Source organism: Ambystoma mexicanum, chromosome 11 (genome assembly GCF_040938575.1).
Source record: "Ambystoma mexicanum isolate Mex_15411 chromosome 11, UKY_AmexF1_1, whole genome shotgun sequence".
In the NCBI taxonomy this organism is placed as follows: Eukaryota; Metazoa; Chordata; class Amphibia; order Caudata; family Ambystomatidae; genus Ambystoma; species Ambystoma mexicanum.
Genome location: NC_090934.1, coordinates 1,008,528,356 through 1,008,553,544, shown reverse-complemented (window position 1 = coordinate 1,008,553,544; position 25,189 = coordinate 1,008,528,356). Strand labels below are relative to the sequence as shown.

The window sequence follows — 25,189 nt, the reverse complement described above, 5'->3', positions numbered from 1 at the left end:
TAGTAAACAAAAACTACCACTGGGTGGCTTTTCCTTCATTGGTGCTGGGACTCGGAGGACGCAGACCGGAGACTACAGGCAGAAAAGATGCAGCTGCATCTCGGTAAGTGCTATTTTTTAAAATGAAAAATAAACACTAGCTGTGTTTTTTTTTCTAAGTTTTCCGGGCTGGAGGAGCCCGGAAAACGTAGAAATAAAACCGCAGCTTTAAAAACATTTTATTTAAACTTGGAAAGAAAAACTGCAGCGTTTTTGAAACACAACCGCCTTGTGTTTCTGCTGCCACGGCTATCACTTTGGGTCTCCTGTGCTCCCCCAGGGGAGCACCGGAGACCCAAAGTGAAAGCCAAGGCAGCAGAAACACAACTCGGTTGTGTTTCCATGCTGCAGTGTTTCTGCCTAAAGCCGTTTTCCCATTTGGGGCTCTCGGGCTCCCCGGCTCCCCACGGGTAGCCCGAAAGCCCCAAATGGGAAAGCAGCTTTAGGCAGAAACAACGCGGTTGTGTTTGAAAACGCTGTGGTTTTTCTTTCCAAGTTTCTCAGGCTCCTCCGAGCCGGAGGAGCCTGAGAAACTTGGAAAGAAAAACCGCAGCGTTTTCAAACACAATAACGTTGTATTTATGTGTGCGGTAGCTTCAAAAGCTACCGCAAACAGATATAACAACGTTTTTAAAGCTGCGGTTTTATTTCTAAGTTTTCCGGGCTCCTCCAGCCCGGAAAAAACGTAGAAAAAAAAAAACACAGCTAGTGCTTATTTAAAAAAAAAAAAATAAATAGCACTTACAGAGATGCAGCTGCAGCTTTTCTGCCTGTAGTCTCAGGTCTGCGTCCTCCGAGTCCCGGCACCAATGAAAGAAAAGCCACCCAGTGGTAGCTTTTGTTTACTACAGCTGGCTGGCTTTTCCTTCATTAGTGCCGCAAAAGAAAGCACAGGCGGGCATCCATGTGCTTCCTTTTTAAAATTTTGAGCTTCATTTTCTCAAAATTTTACATAGGGACTTAAAAAAAAAAGTGGCAATCGATTTTTTTTATTATTGCCCATCTTTTTTTGCAATACATTTTTTTGGGCGAACCATTCCTTTAATGCCAGTAAGACTGAGATTCTCCCGTTTCTCTGGGCGGCCTCTCTTGGCCCTCTCCCCGCGCCCACCTGTGAGGCCAAAAACCTTGGGCTTATCTTGGACTCCACACTCTCCTCTCATCTCTGACGTCTCTAAGAAGTCATGCTACCAGCTACACCTCCTCAGAGGTATTATTCCTTTCCTCTCCTTCCCCCACAAGCTCACTGTCTCCAGAGTTTGGGTCCTATCTAGGCTGGACTACTATAACAGCCTCTTTCTAAATCTGCCTGCCTCTAGTCTCTGCCCTCTGCAACTTATTCAGAACAGGGCTGCAAGACTTGTTCTTGGCCTCAAGCCCAGGGATCGTCATCTCTCCAGGACTGAAATCCCTGCACTGGCTCAGAGTGGCTGCGAGGATTAAGTTCAAAACACTCTGCATTGTCCACAAGGCCTTCTGGGGCCTAAATACTGTCAACTCTCTTCCGAAATATCTTCCTTCTCGAGCTCTTCGCTCATCCTCCTCCAACTCCCTCAGGGTCAGTCGCTTCTCCAAGCAACAAGTTGGCGGTAGATCTCTCTGCAGGTGGGACCGCCCTCTGGAACAGCCTCCCTGCCTTAATGAAACTTGGAAAAACAGCTCCAGTTCCGGAAGCACCTAAAAACCTCTTTGCTTCTGCTTTTTCTCCTCCTCTACCCTGCTGGACCCCTGGCTGAAACTGCACTGGTTACCTGGCCACACGCTGATCTCGGACCCAGGTCCCCTCCACCACTAGTCTCACACATGCACTGCGTTCCTGGCAACCCCCGCACTCTGGACTGTCACTGTATCCCTTTAGTCCCTCTACCAGCACTTGACACCGGATGTCTGCACTTACTCGTGCACTTCTAGCTGGCCATACTATGTTAGTCTATTTCCCCCCCCCATGTACTGCACTCTCCCCTCCCCCTTGCACTTTCTCCCTTCCCATGCACTTGCGCAATCTGAATGACACCTGGCCTAGTAGGATCGCTGTTTGTCTTCCCTCTGTTCTCCCACCCTTGCCTTATCACGCCTCGAAACACTTGTGAATAGGCGCGTTATAAATGCCATATCATATCCAGTGGACTGCACAAGTCCAATTTGGGCTACCGCGGTAGAAGCTTTGTCTTTCTGCGTTTTGACTAGGAACTTTAAGGGTCTTCAGCTTGTCCTGTAAGTGTCCTTCCTGCAAGATTGCAGTGTTCCAGCATCGGCGGGTCATGAGATAGGTTGTCTTCAACTGCGACATCTGTGATGCCGGCTGTCGCTGTGCATAGGTGTCAAGCGCTGAAACTGGATTTCCTGCATCCCAGGTCCCCTCCACCACTAGTCTCACACATGCACTGCGTTCCTGGCAACCCCCGCACTCTGGACTGTCACTGTATCCCTTTAGTCCCTCTACCAGCACTTGACACCGGATGTCTGCACTTACTCGTGCACTTCTAGCTGGCCATACTATGTTAGTCTATTTCCCCCCCCCCCCATGTACTGCACTCTCCCCTCCCCCTTGCACTTTCTCCCTTCCCATGCACTTGCGCAATCTGAATGACACCTGGCCTAGTAGGATCGCTGTTTGTCTTCCCTCTGTTCTCCCACCCTTGCCTTATCACGCCTCGAAACACTTGTGAATAGGCGCGTTATAAATGCCATATCATATCCAGTGGACTGCACAAGTCCAATTTGGGCTACCGCGGTAGAAGCTTTGTCTTTCTGCGTTTTGACTAGGAACTTTAAGGGTCTTCAGCTTGTCCTGTAAGTGTCCTTCCTGCAAGATTGCAGTGTCCCAGCATCGGCGGGTCATGAGATAGGTTGTCTTCAACTGCGACATCTGTGATGCCGGCTGTCGCTGTGCATAGGTGTCAAGCGCTGAAACTGGATTTCCTGCATTTAGTCGAGGATCCTGAAGAGTCCTGCATCAATGCCTGTGGCATTGTTCCACACAGCTCATGAAAATCTTTGCAACCGCAGCACCTTGACTTCTTTGACTGGAACCGACAGAGGTAAAAATCGGCCTCTAGCGACCATCCACGGTTGGTAAGTTATAACAATTCTCACCAGTACCCGTATCTCCTCACTTGATTCTTTTACAACCTGTTGGCTTTGGTAAAACTTTCTGAAAGCCTGCCAAAAGCTAGAAAACCCTTTTACTTTGGACTACCTTTTGGACCCATCTTCACATCCTGAGGAACCATCCCCTCTTTATCCTAACTCCTAAAACTCTTTGCCTAAAGTCCACAAAGTTTCCAGGCAGCTTAGGGTTTAGTTTATTGAGCATTTGTTAAGTGCTTATATATCACAGTTTGAAAGTGCCACAAGGCTAAATGGGAAGACAACAGGGGAAGAATAACATTGGCAAAACGTAAATATACATTCACATATTCATATAAATATACATAGACGTGGTCCTACTAGGCCTTGAGGCATTCAGCCGTGCAAGTGCAGTGAGAAGTGCAGGGGAGGGGGGAAAGAAAGAGGGCCATAGGAGTAGAAAGGTTCTGGTGGAGGGCATGAGGTGGAAGTGCCAAGGAGGAGATCAAATGCTAAGTGCTAGTGTAGGTGACTCCCAAGGTGGGATGCATAGCGGGCATGCAAGGGCAGTGCAGTAGGGGGGAATGGGGGGGGTGCTGGTGTCGACTGGGACGAAAGACAGGATATCCTTGATACATGAGGTTCTGGCCACCTGTTTCTGCGGCAGTGGAGAGAGTTAAAAGGGAAGGGAAAGAAGTAGAGAAAAGCAGAGTTTTAAGCAGTTTCCGGAGCTTAAGGAGTAGTCGGAAAGGGGCAGGGAGGCTGTTGAACTTTATAAAATAGGGTTGTAATTCCTGTGGACCGTCAGTGCTATATCCAATTACTCTCCTTCCAGGTATTGTGGGGGTGAATTGATTATTCAGCATTGACTCACTGATTGTATATATATGTTTTATATTCTCACATATTGTGTGATGTTACCTGTTCCAAGTCATTTTTATAGTATTTGCTGTTGGGGAGAATTTTCGGTATTACCCAAATTGACCTTTTACAATTGACCTTTTGCACAATTGATCTAATTATAGTGGTCCTAATTGACCTTCTGCACAATTGACCTTTATATTATTTTAGTTATTTTATATATGTATTGGGTTGGTTTTGGATTATAAATATAAGGAGATTGGGTGGGGGGTTGCAGGGGGTTTTAATTTACCTAAATTAGGTCACTTCTCCCGAGGTCAATTGTGAAAAGGTCAATTAGTATACAACCGAATTTTCTGTTTATGTGCTATTTCCCTTTAACCTTATAGACCCTCAGCCCTTTTGCTGGAATCTGGAATCTTTTGATTTTTAATTGCCTGAGTGAGTGGAGCTTTCTGCCACTCATGTGTTTTTCGCCAACTTTGATTTTTAAACTGTTTAATGGAGTCTGGTAAACTCCATAGGCATCTGCTTTTTGTACAGTGACACACAGCACCCTCTGTACAGTGCCACTGAGAAGTCCCTTGGACTTGCTGCCACCAGCTTGTCTTTTGGCACATTTAAAAGTAAACAAAAAAATCCTTTGGATGTAGCCTACGGTGATAGAAAAGTATTTCCAATGGAAGATGCATTGTGCAACATGAAAGTTATCCACAATAGATAACTTGTAAAAAGAAAAAAGGAATCAGGTTCCCAGTACTGAACGATTAGTCAGTTTCCCCATAACAAGTGAGCAAAAGGCCAGTGCAGTGAAGCTGAAGGCTTTACTTCACTGTAAAAAGTCGAGACAAGGTGTAAAAACAAAAGCAAAACGTTTGGGGGTGCATAAAATATGGGAGGTAAAGTTGCTCCAAGGGTAAAACGTTCTTAACATGCAGCTTACTGGTATCCATTACCAAGGGTTCACCTACTGACTAGGAATTCTCAAAATATGTGAATATAAAATATCCAACGCAGATTGGTTGCTTTAGCTAGGGATAAGGTTGCATGCGCAGTAATATGCAGACATGACTAACTCCTCTGTCCATTGCTATCGGGAAAACATCCCACTGGCATGAATAGATGCTGAAGCATGGTTGATCATAGAAGGTAAGAAATTATAACTAAGTTAATCAGAAATTTGAAAGGGCTCTCAAGTTGGTCAATGGAGGTTGGTAGCCCTACTAATCAAAGGTTACAAGAGTCAATAACCTTAAGCTTGTTCCCCTGCTAAAGCTGTAATCAAATGGTTAGACACACAAGAAACAGTTGTCATGCATACGATACACATATGCCACCAGCAAAAATTCCCAAAGGACCAGTCCATCACATCCAAGTACAAAAATGAAGAGAATCACCATCATGAATGGCAGAATTGCACATCTTAATTTAGAGCTGGGTAACAAAATAAAAATATAACTTGTCTTAAAGCATTGTCAAGTGCAGGAGCGAATGTCAGATCAATTAGATTGTCGGTTTAACTGGAGTAAACTATGAAAGCAGCCTCAAGCTCCTTCAGCATATCAACTCATTACACAAGCCACAGAAACCCCAAAAATGAAATACTCACTTTAAAAAATCATGTAAATAATTCAATAATAAAGCCAGACTCTTCTCATCCAGAGGTGTGTAGGCCAGCATTGCTCCAATGCGCACTGCAAATGAGAATATACACAAGTCAGACTAAACAATATCGACAAGTCATGTGTAGTACTCCAACACTCTAAATATAGAACATGTATAGTCTACCTTTGGTTATAGAAATGCACACAATTCACCTAAACACCCGAAAGGAGGTTAAGTAGTTGTGCAATAGGAAACCAGTTCATAGCAATAGAAGGCCCTAACTTAAGTGCAATCCCCAAATTGAATGGGGCTTTGTGCCCAAATGGTCACAAAGTTCCTTTAGGAGAGGAAAAATTCCTGTGGTGGTGAAAAAATAAATTACTCACCGTAGTGACGAACTTACTCTTAGTCCTTAGCCACCTTTCCTCCATACTGCATGGGCGTCTCTTCCAAGGGACGGGAGACCGAACCTTTTTCACCAGAAAAAACCTTCTTTAAATTTAGAGGCGCGTAGGGGTGTGGCCAAGGAAGCATGCGCTGCCCTGACTCCGCCCTCCAGCGACACCTCAGTCCCCATTGACACGCCAACAATAGATTTAACATTGCCTAATGACACCAGTATTATAAAGGGGGGATGGTGGGACAATTGGAGGAAAGGGGACTAAGTACGTTAGTCACTACGGTGAGCAACTATTAATTACTCTTAACATCCTGTCCCCTTTCCTCCATATTGCATGGGCGATTACAACTGAAGGTAGCCCCAGGGTGGAGAGGAGACCCTCCTTAAGCAAATAGATTCCGGAGAACCACCTGTCCGAAAGCCGCATCAGATCTAGAGCCGGCATCCAAACAGTAATGCTTGCAGAAAGCCGAGGGGGTGGCCCAAGTGGCCGCCCTGCTTATGACCTGCCGGGGGACATGGTGCTAGAATGCAATGGCCGTTGCCTTGGCCCCGACTGCGTGGGCATGCATGTTGGCTGGAAGCGGCTTGTGCTGGCCCACGTATGCTTCTTTGATGGCCGAGACCATTCAGTGGGATATGGAGGCCTTGGACGCCTGGTATTGAGCCTCCGAAGGTGACATACCGGGCATCCGATTTGCGGAAGCCCGTGGTCCTGTCCAAGTAGAACCTCAGGGCACACCTGACACCCAGGCAGTGCAGCACTCTCTCTGCATCGTCCTTAGGATCGTCAAAGAACGCAGGAAGGACTATTTCCACGTTCAAGTGGAAAGCAGACGGCACCATGGGCAGAAATGCTGGGTGTGTCTGCAGGACTACTTTGCCCCTGTGAAAGGTCTTATATGGTTCCAAGGCGACCAGCGCCTGGATTTCGCTGACTATGAGCAGAGGTGAGGCCGACCAGTAAGGCCTTCTTGATGGTGACCAGCCTGATGTCCCCAGACGCCATTGGTTCAAACTGTGCACCAGGGCGCCCAATACAACGTTATGGTCTCATGCAGGGTGTGGCCTCTTGATGGGCAGGTAGTGTCTTGAGAGCCCCGTCAAATGTTTGATAGGATTAGGAGAAGATCCCCTCTGAGTTCCTGTAAGCCCCGATGGCTGCACAGTATCGACAGGTGTACACCTGGAGCCCCGAGGGGGCGAGGTGCGCGAGGGAGAGCACGTCATCCAAAGTACAAGCCAGGGTGTCGACTTCCTTTGAGTCCGAGAACCTGGTCCATTTTCTTTTATATTGGGCACTGGTAGCTTTGCTCCTTGCGCCCTGTATGATCTCCAGATTGGCCTGAGAGGTGCTGAGTTGCAGCAGTGTTACCTGCTCAAGCACCACGCTGTGAGGGCTAGTTTCTGAGGTGCAGGCTGGATGACCCTGCGCCAGAAGATGTACTGGGCCCATCGGGAGGTAAATCGGAGGCATCTCTGAAAACCATGGCCTGGCCATCCACCATGGAGCTATTAGAATGATGCTGATTCAGCGAGACTCCTGCCAAGTGGCAAAGAGATACACCTGGGGATGGCCCCACCGGTTGAAGATCGCCTGAATCACAAGATTGTTCGCTGCCACTCATAATTGTCTGCTCCCAACCTGCTGAGCATGTCAACCTCCAGGTTGGATTCCCCCGGGAGGTGGACTGACTTGAGGTAGGCGTTGCTTTCCAGGGCCCACTCCCACATGTTGAATGCCAGTCTGTACAGAGGGAGGGGTGTGTGTGGAGGGGGGGGGGGGGGGGGGGGGGGGGGGTGAAGAGGTGGGGGGAGGGGGAAGATCTGGTGCCTCCCTGCTTGTTGATGTAGTACATGCTGGTCGAGTTGTCCATCTGGATGAGGACAACTTTGCCCCTGAGAAGTGGTAGGAATGCGCCGAGCGCTAGCCAGATGGCGTTCAGCTCTAACCAATTGATGTGGTACTCCTGCTCCCGTCGAGTCCAGGTGCCGTGGACAGAGAGCGTCCAGGGTGGCTCCCCAGCCCTCGAGTGAGGAGTTTGTGGAGATGGTGGCCTGTGTAGTGGGTGGCCGAAAGGGCTTGCCCATCCGTAGGTTGCAGTCCCTGGACCACCATGTTAGGTCAGGGTGGAGAGATGGAGGACCGTTGATCCTCTCGGATTGAGAGTCCTGCTCCTGGTTCCATGAGGCCGCAAAGTGCAGTTGAATCCTCCTCAGTCTTGTGTGTGGGACGGCTAATAGGACCGCCGACAAGAGACCTAGGAGATGCTGGTACCACCAAGCCGAGTTCACCTCTCTCATTCAAACATCTCGGTAAAAACGGAAGAACACTCCTACAAAGGAGCACTTCTTAATACAAGATCACTGGTCGCACATGCCCTTGATATAGCAGACCTAATCATTAAAGACAAATTAGATTTTATTGCTCTAAATGAAACTTGGCTACACAATGCAGCAGGCCCGTCTTTAATGCTGGCCATCCCAGATGGCTACACCATATCCAGACAGGACCGGGTGGGCAACCGTGGCGGCGGCATCGCCATCATATCCAAAGAAAGTCTAGCTCTCAGACTAGCCCCGACTCAAACCCTGAAATCGTGCAAATCCCTCACTGCCAAACTCCCTATAAATAACACCAAATCTCTCACCATCCACCTGGTCCGCTCGGGACCTTCGAGGAAGATCTGCATAGCCTACTAACCAACAATGCCAAAACCACCTCACAACTACTGTTACTAGGAGACTTCAACCTAGGGCTTAACGACCCAGCAGATATGCATGCCTCCACCATAGCCAACACTATCTCATCACTCGGATTCTCACAAAAAGTTAACCTCCCCACTCCCTGAAGGGAAGAACCTTAGATTGGGTTGCTGATGCCAATTGCTCAGCGGTCATCTCCTCCATCGCACCATTACCTTGGACTGACCACTCCTTGGTCTCATTCAATCTACTGACCTCCAGACCACCTACCACAACTGTGTCATTGGCACCACCCTGCCTAACAAGAAACAGGAAAAATATAACAGTAGAAATAATCATCCCAGCCATCCTTCCAACGTTAAACGCATTACCAAACAATCTAGATCCCAACACACTAGTCCACGAATACAACGAAATTATGTTAAATACCATGGACAAAATTGCCCCACTTAAACTTCGCACCAGCAAGCCCAAAACCCACTTAAATAAATGGTTCACACCTGAACTCCAAGCCCTCCGCCTAAAAAAGAGAAAATGTGAATCGGCTTGGAAACTATGCCCTTCCAGTGAAAAGAAAGCCACTCTAGATATGATTTCGCGTCAATACAAAGCTGAAATCTGTCTAGCTAAACGGAACTCCTACAACCACCGCATTGCCAATTCCAATTCAAGCATGAAGGAGCTCTTCTCCATATTGAAGGAACTTGAGTCACCTATTGCCACACCCGATACTTGCACCAAGGACCAGACCTGCTGCGCGGACATCCAACAGGCTTTAGCAAATAAAATAAACACCCTACAAAATAAAATTCAACTAAAAAGACTCCTTAAATCTCACTAAGCCACCTACACCTCTGCCTAATGTTGTACCAAGCACACACACCAATTCATTCTCCTTCTCTAAAACTACCACCTTGGAGGTCGAGAAAAATCATACTTTCTCTCAAACCCTCAAACTGCAAAGGTGACCTCTGCCCTGCACACATAATCAAGGACGCAGCTAGAGCCCCATCGCCCTTCATTTCCAAACTTATAAAACGCATCTTTTTCCTCAGGTAGCATCCCCTCCAACTTAAAACAATCCTGGGTGCTCCCCCTCCTTAAAAAGCAGACGCTTGATCCTCTCATCCCCACTAACTACCGCCCCATCACCACGGTACCCTTTCTACTGAAAATCTTGGACAAAGTGGCCTACGTCCAGATCCAAAAATACCTAGAACACCACAAATTACTAGGCTCCAGACAATCGGGTTTCCACCCACTACACGGCACGGAAACAGCCCCCATAGACTTGAAGACCCAAATCGATGATCTAAGGGACAAGGGAAAGACAGCACTCCTCTTACTCGACCTCTCCGCGGCATTCGACCTTGTCGACCATAAGGTCCTTTGCAGACACCTGGATTCAGCGGCTCATTTCTCCCCTGAAGCCATTAGATGAATTGAATCTTTTCTGAGTGAGATAACAATGAGAGTCTTCTCCCCATCAGCAGCTGCAGACCCCTCTCCTATTGCCTGCGGAGTCCCGCAGGGCTCATGCGTCTCCCCCACATACAACATTTTCACCAAACCTCTGTTCGACGATCTGGACCATCTGGGTGTCACCTACACCAACTATACAGATGACACTCAGATTCTCCTCCCACTTTCAGGGGATCACAGTAAGGACAGAGAGTTGGTGAATAGGGTGTATCTCATCATTCAGGCATGGATGGCATCTCATGGCCTATGCCTGAATGATGACAAAACTGAGCTCATCATCCTGGGTAGCCTTGCTAATTATCAACAAATTAGGCCTTGAATATGCCGAATTCAACATAGACGGCAATATCATCTAAGTATCCAGGGAGGTAAAAACTCGGCTTTTACCTGGATGCCACCATGTCATTTACGAAACAGGTCAACGCACTAGCATCCACCACTGCGTATACCTACAAATTAATAAGAGCAGGTAGACCATTCCTGTCCAATGATAGCTGCATGATCCTGGCAAGAGCACTCATACTCTCCAGACTCTATTATTGCAATGCCCTATATAGTGGTGCTAACAAAGCCATTACCCATAGACTACAAATCCTACAAAATAATGCCTTGAGAGCTGCCCTCGGCATCAATAAAAGAACACATCTCCACTACCAGTCGCCAGCACAAATGGCTCTCCGCCGACAACAAAATCAAACTAAAGTTGGCCTCCCTAACCCATAAAGCTCTCAACAATGCTGCCCCCAGTTATCTTATAGACAAAGTAAAGAGAAAGTCATCCATTAGACAAACAAGAACTATCAATTCCAAATGTCTGATAATTCCCAGATTCAAACTCTCCACCATTGGAGGCAACAGCTTCCCTGTGAAAGCTGCTACACTTTGGAACTCTTTGCCACACAACCTTAGAGACGATCAACCCTATTTGCACTTTTTTATTAGAAATCTCAGTCATTTGAACTCCAACAACCCCAGTATGGGATACATTACTCACCGTAATCGTATTTCTGATGCTTGTATCTGCTTAGATTCACATGCTGTGCATAGGCCGACATCTAGTGGAAGCTGCGGAGTATTACAGTTTGTTTTTCGAAACTCAAAAATGGGCGTCGACACAGGCGTGCCAGTAATACTATCCCTAGTGTGACGTCCACTGTACCCAAGATCCCTCACGCGTCTAGGATCCTCAGATTGTATTTTTTCTGACATGAGGAAGCATGAGGAGTAGCGCGAGTACAGATAATCCAAGCAGATAGACAGAAAGGTAAGACTACAAGCAATCATGCGCCTTCTCTCGGAGGGGAGGAAGGGTGGGTCGCATGTGAATCTAAGCAGATACAAGCATCAGAAATACGATTACGGTGAGTAATGTATCCCTTCTGAGGCTTGTGGAATCTGCTTAGATCACATGCTGTGCATAGATTAGCAAGCAGTACCAGAAGAAGGAGGTGGGATGTGAGAAGGGTCATGAGCAAACAGGTGTCTTAGAACCGCTTGTCCCACTTGTGTATCTGTCTGGGAATGAGTGTCAATGCAGTAATGCTGAGTAAAAGTGTGAATAGAGCTCCAAGTAGCTGCTTTGCAAATGGTGTCGAGGGGAACATTTGCAATGAAAGCCAGAGTGGCCCCAATGCCTCTAGTAGAGTGGGCTCTTGGCGTAAAAGGCAGAGTTTTTTCGGAAAGAGAGTAACACAGCTGTATACAGTTGATAATCCACTTCCAGATAGCGCCTTTAGAGACGCGATCTCCCTCTCTGCCTGTAGCTACGGAGACAAACAGTTGATCTGTTTTCCTTAGCGGTCTGGTTTTATTTACATAGTAGAGGACCGCCCTACGCACATCTAGGGTGTGTAGTTTCACCTCAGCCGAGCTTTGCGGGTTCTGGAAGAAAGCCGGAAGCTCGATGGACTGGTTTACATGGAATTTAGATATAAATTTAGGTGAGAACCTAGGGTGTGTGCGTAAAACCAGTTTGTCTTTGTGGATAGTAAAGAAAGGATCCTGCACTGAGAGCCTGAATTTCACTCACCCTTCTTATAGAGGTAATGGCTACTAAGAAGGCCGTTTTATAAGTAAGGTGTTTGAGACTACTTTTATGCATGGGTTCGAAAGGGGGGCCCATGAGCTTTGCTAGCACCACATTAAGGTCCCATCCTGGCGGTGGGTTAGAAATAGGAGGGTGAAGTCTCTTTACTCCTTCCACGAAGGCTTTAACTACTGGTACTTTCCACCACGACACCTTGTTATGGGATGTGGTGTAAGCCGAGAGGGCAGCCAGGTGTACTTTCAGAGAGTTAAAAACCAATCCTACATCCAGCAGGTGGAGCATGTATGTCACAATGTTGGAAGGAGTGCAATCAACCGGGTTGATTTGTTTATTCTGGCACCAAATAACGAATCTCTTCCACTTGTCAAAGTAACAGTGCCTTGTGTTTGGTTTCCTGGATTCTTTTAGGATGTCCATACACCTCTGTGGTAAATTGAGATGTCCAAACTCTATGACCTCAGGAGCCATGCTGCCAGGTTCATTGAGTTGGGTTGCTGGTGCACTGTTTGACCTTATTGCTGGGACAGTAGGTTGTACCAGGCTGGAAGTTTGATGGGCTCGCACACCGCCATCCTGCGTAGGTGTGGAAAGGAACAAGTTACTTACCTGTAACTGTTGTTCTCCAGCATGGGTCTGGCATGGATTCACATGCTCATGAATATTCCCCGTCGTCAGGCTGGGAATCCTCGGTAAAGAAAAAACCAGTATCAGTTTCGTTTCTGATCTGTCTTTCGTAGTAATAACCAATCACTGGTCTCTGCGTCATACTGACCACAGCCAATGACTGCCCTCTACCTAAGCACCGCCTCCGGCAGCCATCTTCAGATTTGGAAGCACGTGAAGTGGCAGTATGACCAAGTGAAGAGCCGCAGAGGGGTAGGCGGGAGGGTTCGCATGTGAATCCATGCCAGACCCATGCTGGAGAACAACAGTTACAGGTAAGTAACTTGTTCCTTCTCCAGCATGGGGTCTGGCATGGATTCACATGCTCATGAATAAAGAATACATAGCAGTACACACATGCACAACCACGGGAGGTGGCAAAGGCTCAACATTAAGCATCACATTAACTCAACATTAAGCATCTTACCTCCTCACCAGGCTCACCTCAGGCGAACAGGTTGCGCAGCACTGCTTGGCCGACCCTGGACTCCTCCCTGGAATCCCGGTCGACGCAGTAGAATTTCGTGAAGGTGTGCGTCGACCTCCACGTAGCAGCCCTGCATATGTCCAGCAGGGGCACACCAGATAGGAACGCCGTGGTAGCTGCGATCGCTCTGGTGGAATGGGCTCTCGGACGGCCAGGCAGCGGTCGGTTTGCCAACCGGTGACAGTACATGATACAGCCGGAGAGCCATCTGGAGATGGAAGCCTTCGAGAGAGCCTTCCCCTGATTGACAGGTCCAAAGTTCACAAAGAGTTGTGACGTCTTCCGAAAACCCTTTGTGCGGTCCACGTAGAACTTCAGCGCTCTAGCTACATCCAGCGAGTGCAAAGTCCTCTCAGCCGGCGACGAAGGCGACGGGAAGAACACAGGTAACACCAAGGGTTCGTTGAGATGGAAGTCCGACGGTACCTTGGTTATGAAGGCGGGGTGCGTCCTGAGCACTACCCTCGTGTCGTGGAAAGTCAAGTACGGGGCCTTGCAGGAAAGGGCCTGGATCTCTCCCACTCTTCGTGCGGAGGTGATGGCCACGAGAAAAGCTGTTTTCCACGATAGAAACTTCAACGGGGCCAAGTGCAGAGGCTCGAACGGAGGTCCCATGAGCTTGGTCAGCACCACGTTGAGCTCCCACGCCGGGGCCGGAGCCTTCACCGGCGGGAACGATCTGAACAGTCCCTTCATGAACTCTTTCACCAGACGATGAGACCACAAGGACGTCCGGCCCGTGGTTCTGGTGTATCTGGAGATCGCAGCAAGATGAATCTTGATGGACGCGTGTGCCAGACCAGCCTTGGCCAGCGTCAGCAGGTACGGCAGTACTTGGGGAGCCGTAATCCGTAGAGGGTTAATCTTCTGTGCGTGGCACCAGACAGAGAACCTCTTCCATTTGTGTCCGTAGCATTTAAGAGTCGAGGACGCCCTGGCCTTTGCAAGAACCTCTCTGCAATCGGCCGGTATGTCGTATCCTCCAAACTCTAGCGCTGCAGGAGCCAGGCCTGCAAGTTCAGCGACTTCGGGTCGTGGTGGAGGATGGCGCCTCCTTCCCTGGAGAGTAGATCCGCGTCCGCCGGCAGCTTGATCGGCGGGGACGCTGACAAATCCAGAAGGTCCGGGAACCATATCTGCCTCGGCCACGCAGGTGCGACGAGGATCATCCTGCACCGTGACCTCTTGAGCTGGTTGACGAGCCGGATTAGTAGAGGCAAGGGGGGGAACGCGTAGAGGAACAGGCCCTCCCAGGGGAACGAGAAAGCATCGCCCATGCTCCTCGTCTGGGGAAACCTGCTGGCGAACCTCCGGCACTTGGTGTTCGTCGCCGTCGCGAACAGGTCGATCTGGGGTGTGCCCCACCGTCGGAAGAGGCGATCCACCAGATCCTGCCGTAGTTCCCACTCGTGGCACGAGCGCAGCTCCCTGCTGAGTGAGTCGGCGATGGTGTTTTTTATCCCTGCCAGATGAAACGGCACCAGAAGAATCCCTTGGGCGACGGCCCAATGCCACAGGTCCTGCGCCTCCTTGGACAGCGCTGGGGACCTGGTTCCGCCCTGTTTCCTGATGTAAAACATGGTGGTGGTGTTGTCGGTGAAGATCCTCACCACCTTGCCCTTGAGGGACGGAAGGAAGGACCTGAGGGCCCAAAACACTGCACGGAGCTCCAGGACGTTGATATGCAGGGACTTCTCCGTCGGGAGCCAGAGTCCCCTTGCGTGCAGATTTTCGGTGTGCGCTCCCCACCCTTCTAGGGAGGCATCCGTGGTCACAGTCACCTGGTGGGCTGGGGTCTGGAAGTCCATGCCCGCCGTCAGATGCGCGCGGGTGCCCCACCACCGTATCGCTCGTCGGAAACTCTCGTCGAGCTTGATCCTTTCCTCGAAGCTGCCCGTCGTCTGGATCCAGCGCGCATCCAGGAATTCTTGCAACGGGCGCATCCGGAGCCTGCACATGGGAATGAGGTAGATGCAGGAAGACATCATCCCGAGGAGGGACTTGATGGACCTCACTTTGGCCGCGTCGGCCACCAACATCCGTTGCACCTTGCCCAAGATGGTCCTGGTCCTCTCCTCCGACGGGGAGGCCAGAAGGGACACTGTGTCGAGCCTCGCTCCCAGAAACAGAGCGTCTTGCGCGGGTACCAGGTGGGATTTGGCGTAGTTCACGGAGAATCCCAGGTCCGTGAGGAGTTGGACGGTCCTTGCCGTGTGGACCACGGCGAGCTCCCTCGTCTTGGCGCGGATGAGCCAGTCGTCCAGGTAGGGGTAGACGTGAATCCCCTCGCGGCGTAGCTGCGCCGCCACCGGTGCGAGGCACTTGGTGAAAACCCTGGGTGCCGACCGTAGTCCGAAGGGAAGGGCTTTGAACTGGTAATGACGCCCTTGGACCACGAATCTGAGGAATTTTCGGTGCCCCTTTAGGATGGGAATGTGGAAGTAGGCGTCCTCCAAATCCAACGACGATAGGAAGTCTCCTTCCTCCAGCTGACCCAGGACGTGCTGGAGTGTGACCATCCGGAACTTCTGCGCCTTGATGAACTTGTTCAGACGTCGCAGGTCCAGGATGGGGCGCCATCCTCCCGTCTTCTTCTTCACGAGGAAGTATCGCGAGTAGACTCCGGAGCCCCGAAGCCTCTTTGGGACGAGTTCGATGGCGCCCTTTCTGAGCATCGCCTTTACTTCCCGGAGAAGTTGAGGGACGTGAAGTTCTTTCCTGGCCACGGGGGGGGGGACGCGCGGGCACCTTCTTTGAAATTCGAGCGCGTGGCCCCGGGCCAGGGCGTCCAGCACCCAACGGTCGGTGGAGATGGACTCCCACACGCTGACGAAGCCCGCCAGCCGGCCTCCCACCGGGGTGCTTCGGTGGGGGCCCGACCCCACGGCCGGTTCAATCCTGCTTGGACGCGGCCTTGCCGCCTTGACCTCCTTGGCGACGACGGCGGGGTCCGCTAGACTTGCCTCGTCCTCTGTAGGCCTCTTGCGACGACGAGCGGGCCGCTTGACGGTAGGAAGCGAAACCGCCGCCGGAACCTTTGGAGGCGCCCTTGCCTCCGCCGCTCCGAAAGGGCGTCCGTCGTTGCTGCAGGACTCCAAGGGCCCGGGCCGTCTCAGTGTCCGCCTTGATGGCCTGAAGGGAATCGTCCACTGTCTTCCCAAACAGGTTGTTCCCGTCGAAAGGCATGTCCAGGACTCTGGTCTGGACGTCCTGCCGAAAGTCCGTAGCTTTGAGCCATCCACGACGTCGAAGGCAAACGCCGTTGCCCAGCTGGCGGAACCCAGTGTCGGCGATGTCCGTCGCCACGGTGATGGCGTGGTCAGAAGCCACCTCACCTTCCTGCAGGATCTCAAGGGCCTCCGCCCTCTTGTCGTCCGGCAGAAAATCCAGCAGGGGAGCCATCTTGTACCAGAGCTCCCTGTCGTAGCGGGCCACGATAGCCAAGGCGTTGGCCGCTTTAATCGTCGTCGCTGCCGACGAGATGACTCTACGTCCCATAGCATCCAATTTCTTTCCCTCGCCGTCCGGCGGGGAAGTCGACGTGGAGGCCGCACCCCCCCCCGCTTTCTTCCTGGCTGCCGCGGAGACGACGGAGTCCGGGGTAGGCTGCGCCCGGAGGCATAGGGGGGCCGTGTCCGGGACCCGGTACTTTTTCTCGTACCGGTCTCTTCTCGCTGGCGTCGTGGAAGGGTTCTTCAGGAGGGAAAGGCCCTCATCCCAAATGTCGTCCAACAGAGGCACTGCGAGGACCGTCTTCCTCTTGGCCTCGCGCCGCTGATAAAGGAAGCCTTCCTTTTTCTTCTCCTCAGGGCAGAGTTGGAAAAGCTCGGAAGCCCTGGAGATCATGGAGTGGAAAGATCCGATCTCGTCGGGCGGAGAAGCCCTGGTGGGAGGCGACGACGGAAAATCCTCGTCGTATGCCTCGTCGTCCGTACCCGTCGCTGCCGTGTCAGTCCCCGTATCATCCCCTCGGGTGGACGGGGAGGAGGGCTGGACGGGGCGCGACGGTTGAAAAGGAGGTGGTGGATGGATCCTTCTTTTCTTGGTGGGGGGAACACCAGAAGGTCCCGGTTCTGGATCCCCCGACGGGAGAGGTTCCTCCGTCGGTAACGGTAGCCTCGTCCTTATCTCGGAGCATAAGGACTGTATGGCCAACAAAATGGCCGCCGAGTTGTCTTGCGGCGCTGGCAGAGGGGAATCCGACGGGAGAGCAGGGGCCCCGTCGGTATCCTCGACGATGTCGTCGTCGTCACCTGCGTCGGGGTCCATTCCGACGGGCTGGCCTTCTTCCACGCCTAGGCCGTGGCTTAAGACCTCGATCAGTTCCTCTTCTGAGGTTGAGGCCGACTCTACGACGACGCCCTGCCCCCCCTTCTTCTTCCCCACGGAGGGTTTCACGGGGGTCCTATCGATGGGCACAAAGGAAGACTCCCTCCGAGGAGGCAGGGAGATTCTGGGCCCTGAGGTCGCCACCACTGGTGCCGCCACCACAGGCTGAGCCAGGGCCGCCGCGACCGTTTCGATAGAGGGCTTGGTCAGATGGATCAAGGCCTTCACCACCTTAGGTGCGCTCACCGCCTTATCCTTGAGGGAGGGGGCACTGCCACGCTCCTCCTCTGCCTTAGAGCTCGACCGGGGCCTCTCCAGGAGCTTCGCCGGGTGCTCGGCCTTCCTCTTACCCGACCCAGAGCGTTGGCTCGTGGTTGATGGTGCCGGGGAGGGTGCGCCCTGCCTGGCGCCCGTAGAGCCCGACCGTTCGGCGCTCCCGGTGCCAGCGGACTCGCGGTGCTTGGCCTTATGTTGGGCCCCCGTCGCCGGGGCGCCCTCAAAGGTCTTAGAAGACCGCTCGGATTTCTTCTTCTTCTCGCCAGACGGGCTCTTACCCTCCAGCCAGTTGGCGAGACGTTGATGGCGGTCCTTCATGGTCCGTTCCGACATGTTGCCGCAAAACGCACAGTCCTTCTCCACGTGCGTCCTGTCCTCATGAAGGCAGTAAAGGCAGAAAGAGTGTTCGTCCTCCTTGAAGACGTTCTGCAGCTGGCATCCAGGGCAGACCCTGAACAGCTTTCCGGGCGTCGAGCTTCCCTTCTCCTGGGCCATCTCCGAGATCGGGCCTGAGAAGCTTCTGGAGTCCTCCGAAGTGTAGCTCGACGAAATCTTCACCCTTGAGGGGCACAGATGAATCCGACACGGGTCCCCGTAGATCGGATATAGGATCGGTGGAGCTTGAGGCTCTTTTGACCGAAAGAATCGAAGTTTTTTTGTGAAAAAGCGCGAAAAATAGCACTAACGCTCGAGAGCAATAGCACGAGGATCCCAGCACATGAACGTGCGGTAAAAATCTGAAGATGGCTGCCGGAGGCGGTGCTTAGGTAGAGGGCAGTCATTGGCTGTGGTCAGTATGACGCAGAGACCAGTGATTGGTTATTACTACGAAAGACAGATCAGAAACGAAACTGATACTGGTTTTTTCTTTACCGAGGATTCCCAGCCTGACGACGGGGAATATTCATGAGCATGTGAATCCATGCCAGACCCCATGCTGGAGAACCATGGTTGTCTCGCCCACATGGGAGCAACTAGGATGAGCGTCATCGATTCCTTGTTCATCTTGTACACCACCTTCCTGATGAGGAGTTGGTGGAAAAGCGTACGCAAACATCCCTGACCAGTTCCTCCACAGGGCGTTCCCTTGGGAGTCTGGCTGGGGGAACCTGGATGCAAATCCTGGGCATTGTTTGTTTTCGCTTGTGGCGAAGAAGTCTATAGTGGGGAAACCCCACTGAGAGAAGAGATCTTCTACCATCTCTCTGTGAAGGACCCATTCGTGTTCTTCTGGGAGGGAGTCTCTGCTTAGAGCATCCGCTAGGAAATTGAGCTCCCCTGGAACATGTTGCGATGACAGGAAGATGTTCCGTCTGAGTGCCCATATCCAGATTTTCTGGGCAAGCTTGGACAGATTTGGCGAACTAGTCCCTACTTGCTTGTTCAGATAGAAAATGGCTGTCGTGCTGTCCGTCCCGATCTGCACCAACAAGTTTAGTAGATGGGGCTCGAACGCCCGAAGCGCTCTGAATACTGCCAGAAGCTCTAGCAGGTTGATGTGGTTCTTGGCTACTGAGTGAGACCAGAGACCCTGAGCTGTGTGGTGGAGATGGTGAGCTCCCCACCCAGTCAGGCATGCATCTGTAGTCACCACTGCCTGTACTTCGGGATCGTAAAAGGGTTTTCCCCTTGCGAGATTCTCTCTTGTCCACCAGTGTAGGCTCTGTACAAGTGTAGGCGAAACGACCACTAGATCGTCCCACTGACCACTTGCCTGAGACCACTGTTTCGCCAACCATTCCTGCATGGGACGTATGCGCAGTCGCGCGTGGGGGACCAGGTAAATGCATGACGCCATCATGCCCAGTAACCGCATTGCTTTGCGTACCGTTATTTGTTGACCGGACTGATAATGTGGAATTTGCAGTAGTATATTCCGAATTCTCTCTTCCGAAGGGAAGGTCAACCCTTTCTGAGTATCTAGGATTGCTCCTAGGAACTGTTTTGAGGTGCTTGGCACTAGGCTGGACTTCTTCTCGTTGATTGAGAAGCCTAATTCGTGGAGGAGGTCGATAGTCCTTTCAATGTTTGTCCTGCAAATTCCTGGGGTTTCCCCCGTTATGAGCCAGTCGTCCAAATAAGGGTACACTGGGATTGCCTCCCTGCGTAGGTGTGCAGCTGCCACCGCCAGTACCTTGGTGAATACCCTTGGTGCTGAAGCTATCCCGAAGGGCAGTACCTTGAATTGGTAGTGGCGACTGTCCACCTTGAAGCGCAAGTACTTTCTGTGCGCCGGGAGCATGGAAATATGAAAATAAGCATCTTTCATATCCAAGGTTGCCATGTAATCCCCCTTTTTTAGGAGGGGGATTACCTCTTGTAGCGTGGTCATACGGAATTTTTGGGGCTTGACATACTTGTTGGCAGGCCGCAAGTCCAGTACTGGGCGCATTGTCAAATCTTTCTTTGGCACAAGGAAGTAAGTTGAATAGATACCCTTGTTTACCTGGTGTCCTGGGACGAGTTCTATCGCGTCCTTTTCTAGCAGAATGGCAATCTCCTCGAGAAGGATCTTCTGATGTTCTAAGGAGTGTACTCTTTGTCGTGGAGGATGGTTCCGGGGACGCTGCAGTAATTCTATACAATATCCTGTGGACACTGTTGACAGCACCCATCTGTCTGAGGTGATCCCTTCCCAAGCCTGGGTGAAGTTGGAAATGTGTCCCCCCTACTGGGGTTGCGTGAGAAGGGACCCTGAACTGAGCGTCACTGCTTTGGTGGAGGCGTGCCACCTCCCTTGTTGGGGCTGCTTCTGCCTCTTTCACGCCCTCTTTTGTTACCCCTGCCGTAACTTTGGGTAGACTGCTGGCTGTTGTTCCACTGTGTACCCTGTCCCTGGGCATAGTTGCCTCTTTGTGAATTTTGGCCGCGTGGGTGACGAAAATTACTATTCCCCCTCTGGTTAGGGGGTTTGTTGGTTAGTTGGCCAAGGGATTTCAGTGTCTCGTTTTCGTCCTTGGCGTTTTTCAGTGGGTCTTCGACCGCTTTCCCAAACAATAGATCGGGTTCCACCGGCTTGTCTATTAATGAAGCCTGAGTTTCTGTTTTGAACCCCGACTGCCGTAACCACGCATGTCTTTTGATAACAGTACCTTCTGCTATCAATCTTCCTGCGTTGTCCGCGGCGTCGAAAGTTGCTTTCAATATGCAACCAGACACGGCTCTCCCTTCTGCCGAGATCCCAGCCAATTGGCCCTTTAACGGTTCAGGAGCAGAGGCTATGAGCGCCGCGACCTCTTCCCATTGATGGCAGTTGTAGCTGGCCAACAGGGTGGTGGAGTTAGCAATCCTTGCTTGGTAGGCGGATGTTGAGGCTACCTTCCTGCCAAACCCGTAAAGTTTCTTGCTCTCCTTGTCGGGAGGAGCTTCTGATGAAGACAAGGGTGTTCCAGCCCTCTTCCGAGTGTTGGTAACAACTAGGGAGTCTGGTTTAAGATGTCCTCTTACATAGAGAGAGTCAGACTGGGCTGCCCGGAAAAGTTTTTCGACCCTGGGGTTGACTGCTCTGGTGAGGTTTGGGTTCACCAGGGACGGATCTATTCTTCGTTGGATGGATTTAAGGATAGGGATGGTCTGAGCGACCGGCCTCCTCTCTCCCACCAACTCTTCTGCGAAGTCCCTTTCCTCCTGTACACCGTGGGTGTCGATGTGAAAATGTTCTGCCGCGCGAGCGAGAACCTCATTAAGGAGGGGCTGGTTATCGACTGGCGAGTCGGTAACTGGGGCTTCGTTCTCTACCGGGGAATCTACTCTGTAAATTTCCTGCTCATCTTCTCCCTCCTCCTGATCCTCATCATCCGCATAGTATTCCGTCCCGGTTTGTTCCTCCATAATTTCAAACTGCTGGTCCCCCCCCCAGGGAAAGGCTCTCCTTGGTACCTGGGGTGTGGAGTAGAGTATGGAGTAGAGTAAGGCTGCACCTCGAAGGGTTCAGGTCTTTCGAACCGGGCCTTTTTACTTAGGGGGATAGTATCAGTGGAACCTGAGGGTGTGGCCCCCTGAGGGTCATACGAGAGGAAATGCTCTGGATTCTTGTCGTAGAAATCAGCCAAGGAAGACATGACCCTGTCAATGTCTTCACTGGACCATTCTTTGGAACAGGGGATGACTTTAGTAGGCAATTTAGGGGACTTATCAAGGGTACCCTTGCTGGATGTTGATCTCTCAGTAGACTTGTATTTGTCTGTCTGCTTAGGGGGGAAGGATGGTCGTACAGGAGTGGAAGAATGTGCTTTCCGCTGTTTCCCCCCCTCCCCGTGCGTGGAAAAATGTTTTCCCTGTCCCTTGGAGGCTCCGGAGACTTTCGACGCCTGGTGTCGAGGATCGGGAGAGGTATCTGTGTTTTTCGAGCGTGGGGCCTCGCTGGTGTTAACTGCGGGCTCCGTCTCTTGGAGCGCGGCCTGGGGGTGGAAGTCGTCTTCGTCCTCCGACGATCGAAATTCCGTTAGTCTAGGGAGCGAGGCACTCTTGGCAAGAGTGGATGATTGCCTTGCATCATGAGGCGATCTCGATCGAGAGCGCCCAGAGGACACCGAGTCGGACCGTTCTATCTGTGCCTCTTTCCGAGAAGTCGACGTCGTCGAGGTTCGGTTGGACTTAGTGTGCTTAGTGTGAGTGTGCTTAGTGTGTGTAGGGTGTGTAGCGCTTGCGTCGCCGGGGGTCTTCCCCATAGCCGCCCTGCCGGACGACCTTCCGAGGTCAGGGACCTGCGCTCGGCTGTCTTTCGCCGCCGTAATGCCCTCGCCGTCCGAAAGTACAGCGTCGCTGCCATCGCTGAAGGCGCCCTCCGCTGCCATGGCCGCCTGCCTGGCGTGGTGGGCCCAACGCTTAGTCGAACGGTCCTTAAGTGTCTTAGGTTTAAACCTACTACACGCTCTGCAGTTCGCTTCGGGGTGGTCCCTCGGCAAGCAGAGATTGCACGAGGCGTGCCTGTCGACCCAAGGGTATTTGCGGTTGCACTTGGGGCAGAATTGGAAAGGGGTACCCTCCATACGCACCTAAAGGCAGCAGGCTGGTAAGTGTAGGAAATATATAAGGTGTACCTAATACAAAGAGTGAAGAGTATGTACCACCCCCCACTCTCCCTACTTGCAGGGCCGAGGCCAGCGGCCTACCAGGCCCGGACCAAGGCCAGCGGCCTTCCGAGGCCCAGATCCGTCGTGCAGCAGCCGACGGTCGATGTCTTCTCCAGCCGTCGTCGAGGGTCGACGTTGGGGTGGGGAAGGATGTCAATAAAGAATTATAAATTTCAATTATTAGCAAAAGTATGGCTAAGGCCAGGGGACTCCGCAAGATGCTTCCGACCAGTATGGCGGAAAAAAACAATCTGAGGATCCTAGACGCGTGAGGGATCTTGGGTACAGTGGACGTCACACTAGGGATAGTATTACTGGCACGCCTGTGTCGACGCCCATTTTCGAGTTTCGAAAAACAAACTGTAATACTCCGCAGCTTCCACTAGATGTCGGCCTATGCACAGCATGTGATCTAAGCAGGTTCCACAAGCCTCAGAAATAATTATACATTTTACACCTATGTATAGATTTTGATAGTTTCTGGTTGAGACCTGCTCTCTCCACAAACAGCCCCTGTACATATCTGTATATCTCACTCCTTTGTATAGATATTGATATTTTTATGTGTGAAGACTTCGTATATCTCCTATTCCTGTAATCCTTAACTGCATATGTCTATAATTTTATCTCAACTGTATATTTCTGTAACATTGTAAGCCTCGCATTTCTTCCTGCCTGCGCCCTGCTGCCCCTGGGTATGGAGCGCCATATAAATGAATAAATCTCTCTGCTGAGGAAGTGGGCGGTGGCCCTCTTGATGGCCGATATCTTGTCCTCCGACGGAAATACCTTCTCGGAGCACGTGTACCAGATGAGGCCCAAGAATGTCAGTCTGCCTGGGCAGCAGCTGCGACTTGAGATTGAGCAAGAAGCACAGATTGTGCAGAGTGTTCATAAGGGCATGGGAGGAGTGGTGAACCGCTTCCGGAGATGTCGCCCTGACGAGCCAGTCGTCGATGTATGGGTAGATGGAGGCCCTGCGCTCTGAGGAGGGCAGCCACTGTATTCATGAGCCTGGTGAAGACCCTGGGGGCTGAGTTGAGGCCAAAAGGAAGGACCTTGTATTGAAAATGGTAGCCCATGATCCTGAACCGAAGGAAAGAACGATGGGGCTGCCAAACCGGGACGTGCGGGTACCCGTCCTTCACATACAGGGAGCAGATCTAGTCTCCCTTGCACAATGTGTCTGCTACAAAATCTGGCGTAACTAATCTTGAATTTTTTCGGGGATAAGAAGAGGTTGAGGGTGGAAAGTTCCAGCACAACTCAGGCCCGCCTAGTTCTTCTGAATGGCAAAAATCCTGGAGTAAAAGCCCAAGCCTCGATGGGAGGCTGGGACTTCATCCACTGCTTGGCTCTCTACGAGTGACCAGATCGCCGCCAGAAGAGTTGTAGTCCCAACTTGAGGGAGTGGAGTAGAGGCTGGGATGGGTAGGCGGTACCCCGCGGATACTACAGAGAGGATCCAGGGGTCCACGAAATTCTGGTGCCAGAAACATGCATGGAGAGCAAGCTTGCCTCCCCCCCCCCCCCCCCCCCACTGGAAACACGTGGACCTGGAGGCTGTCGTGAAGGGGGGGGGAGGCTAGAAAAAGCCCTTAGCCCCCCCCTTTTTGCTACTTGCACCAGTTCTGAGATGGCGAGTGGTCAGGCTGCCTGGATCTCTGCTCCTGGAAGCCGCAGAACCCTCTGCACGTACACCCCCTGTCGGAGCCCTGCTGTGACTGGGTGTACGACTTGGGTGTGGTCTTTGTCAAGATGGATAAAGACTTGGCCATATGTGAGCTGTTTTTCTTCTTGTCCAGCTCTTCGTCCGTGGAGGAGTGGAAGAGCACCCCCCCCCCCTTTCGAAGGTTAGATCTAATATGCGTTCCTGGACGTCCGGGTTGAACTTCTTTGCCCAGAGCCAGAGGTGTCAATATGGGCCAGAGTGGGTTCCATGAGGTCCTGCGCCACGGCTTGGCCTCAGCCAGACCCGCCTTAAAATGTGATTGGCTCTGTGTAAGGAGTTCCGGGAGGAAGTCTGTAATCTCTCACCATAACCTTTGGTTAGCGGCAGCCAGCATGGCATCGGCCTGACGAAGATGCAAGGACGCGTTGGAATACAGCTTCTTCCCGTACGGCTTCAAGATCTCCTCCTTGCCTAGCAG

The 25,189-nt window shown here is 51.6% G+C and overlaps 1 protein-coding gene across 3 annotated transcripts in view; it reads right to left on the bottom strand.

The window, feature by feature from the left end:
• The window catches only part of MORF4L1 (mortality factor 4 like 1), a 601,305-nt gene that overhangs the window by 5,707 nt on the left and 570,409 nt on the right, over positions 1-25,189 (bottom strand). For all 3 annotated transcript variants that reach the window (XM_069624205.1, XM_069624206.1, XM_069624207.1), the window contains one exon: positions 5,579-5,663. In XM_069624205.1, the coding sequence (XP_069480306.1) occupies positions 5,579-5,663 (85 nt within the window). The remainder of the gene's footprint in view (positions 1-5,578; positions 5,664-25,189) is intronic.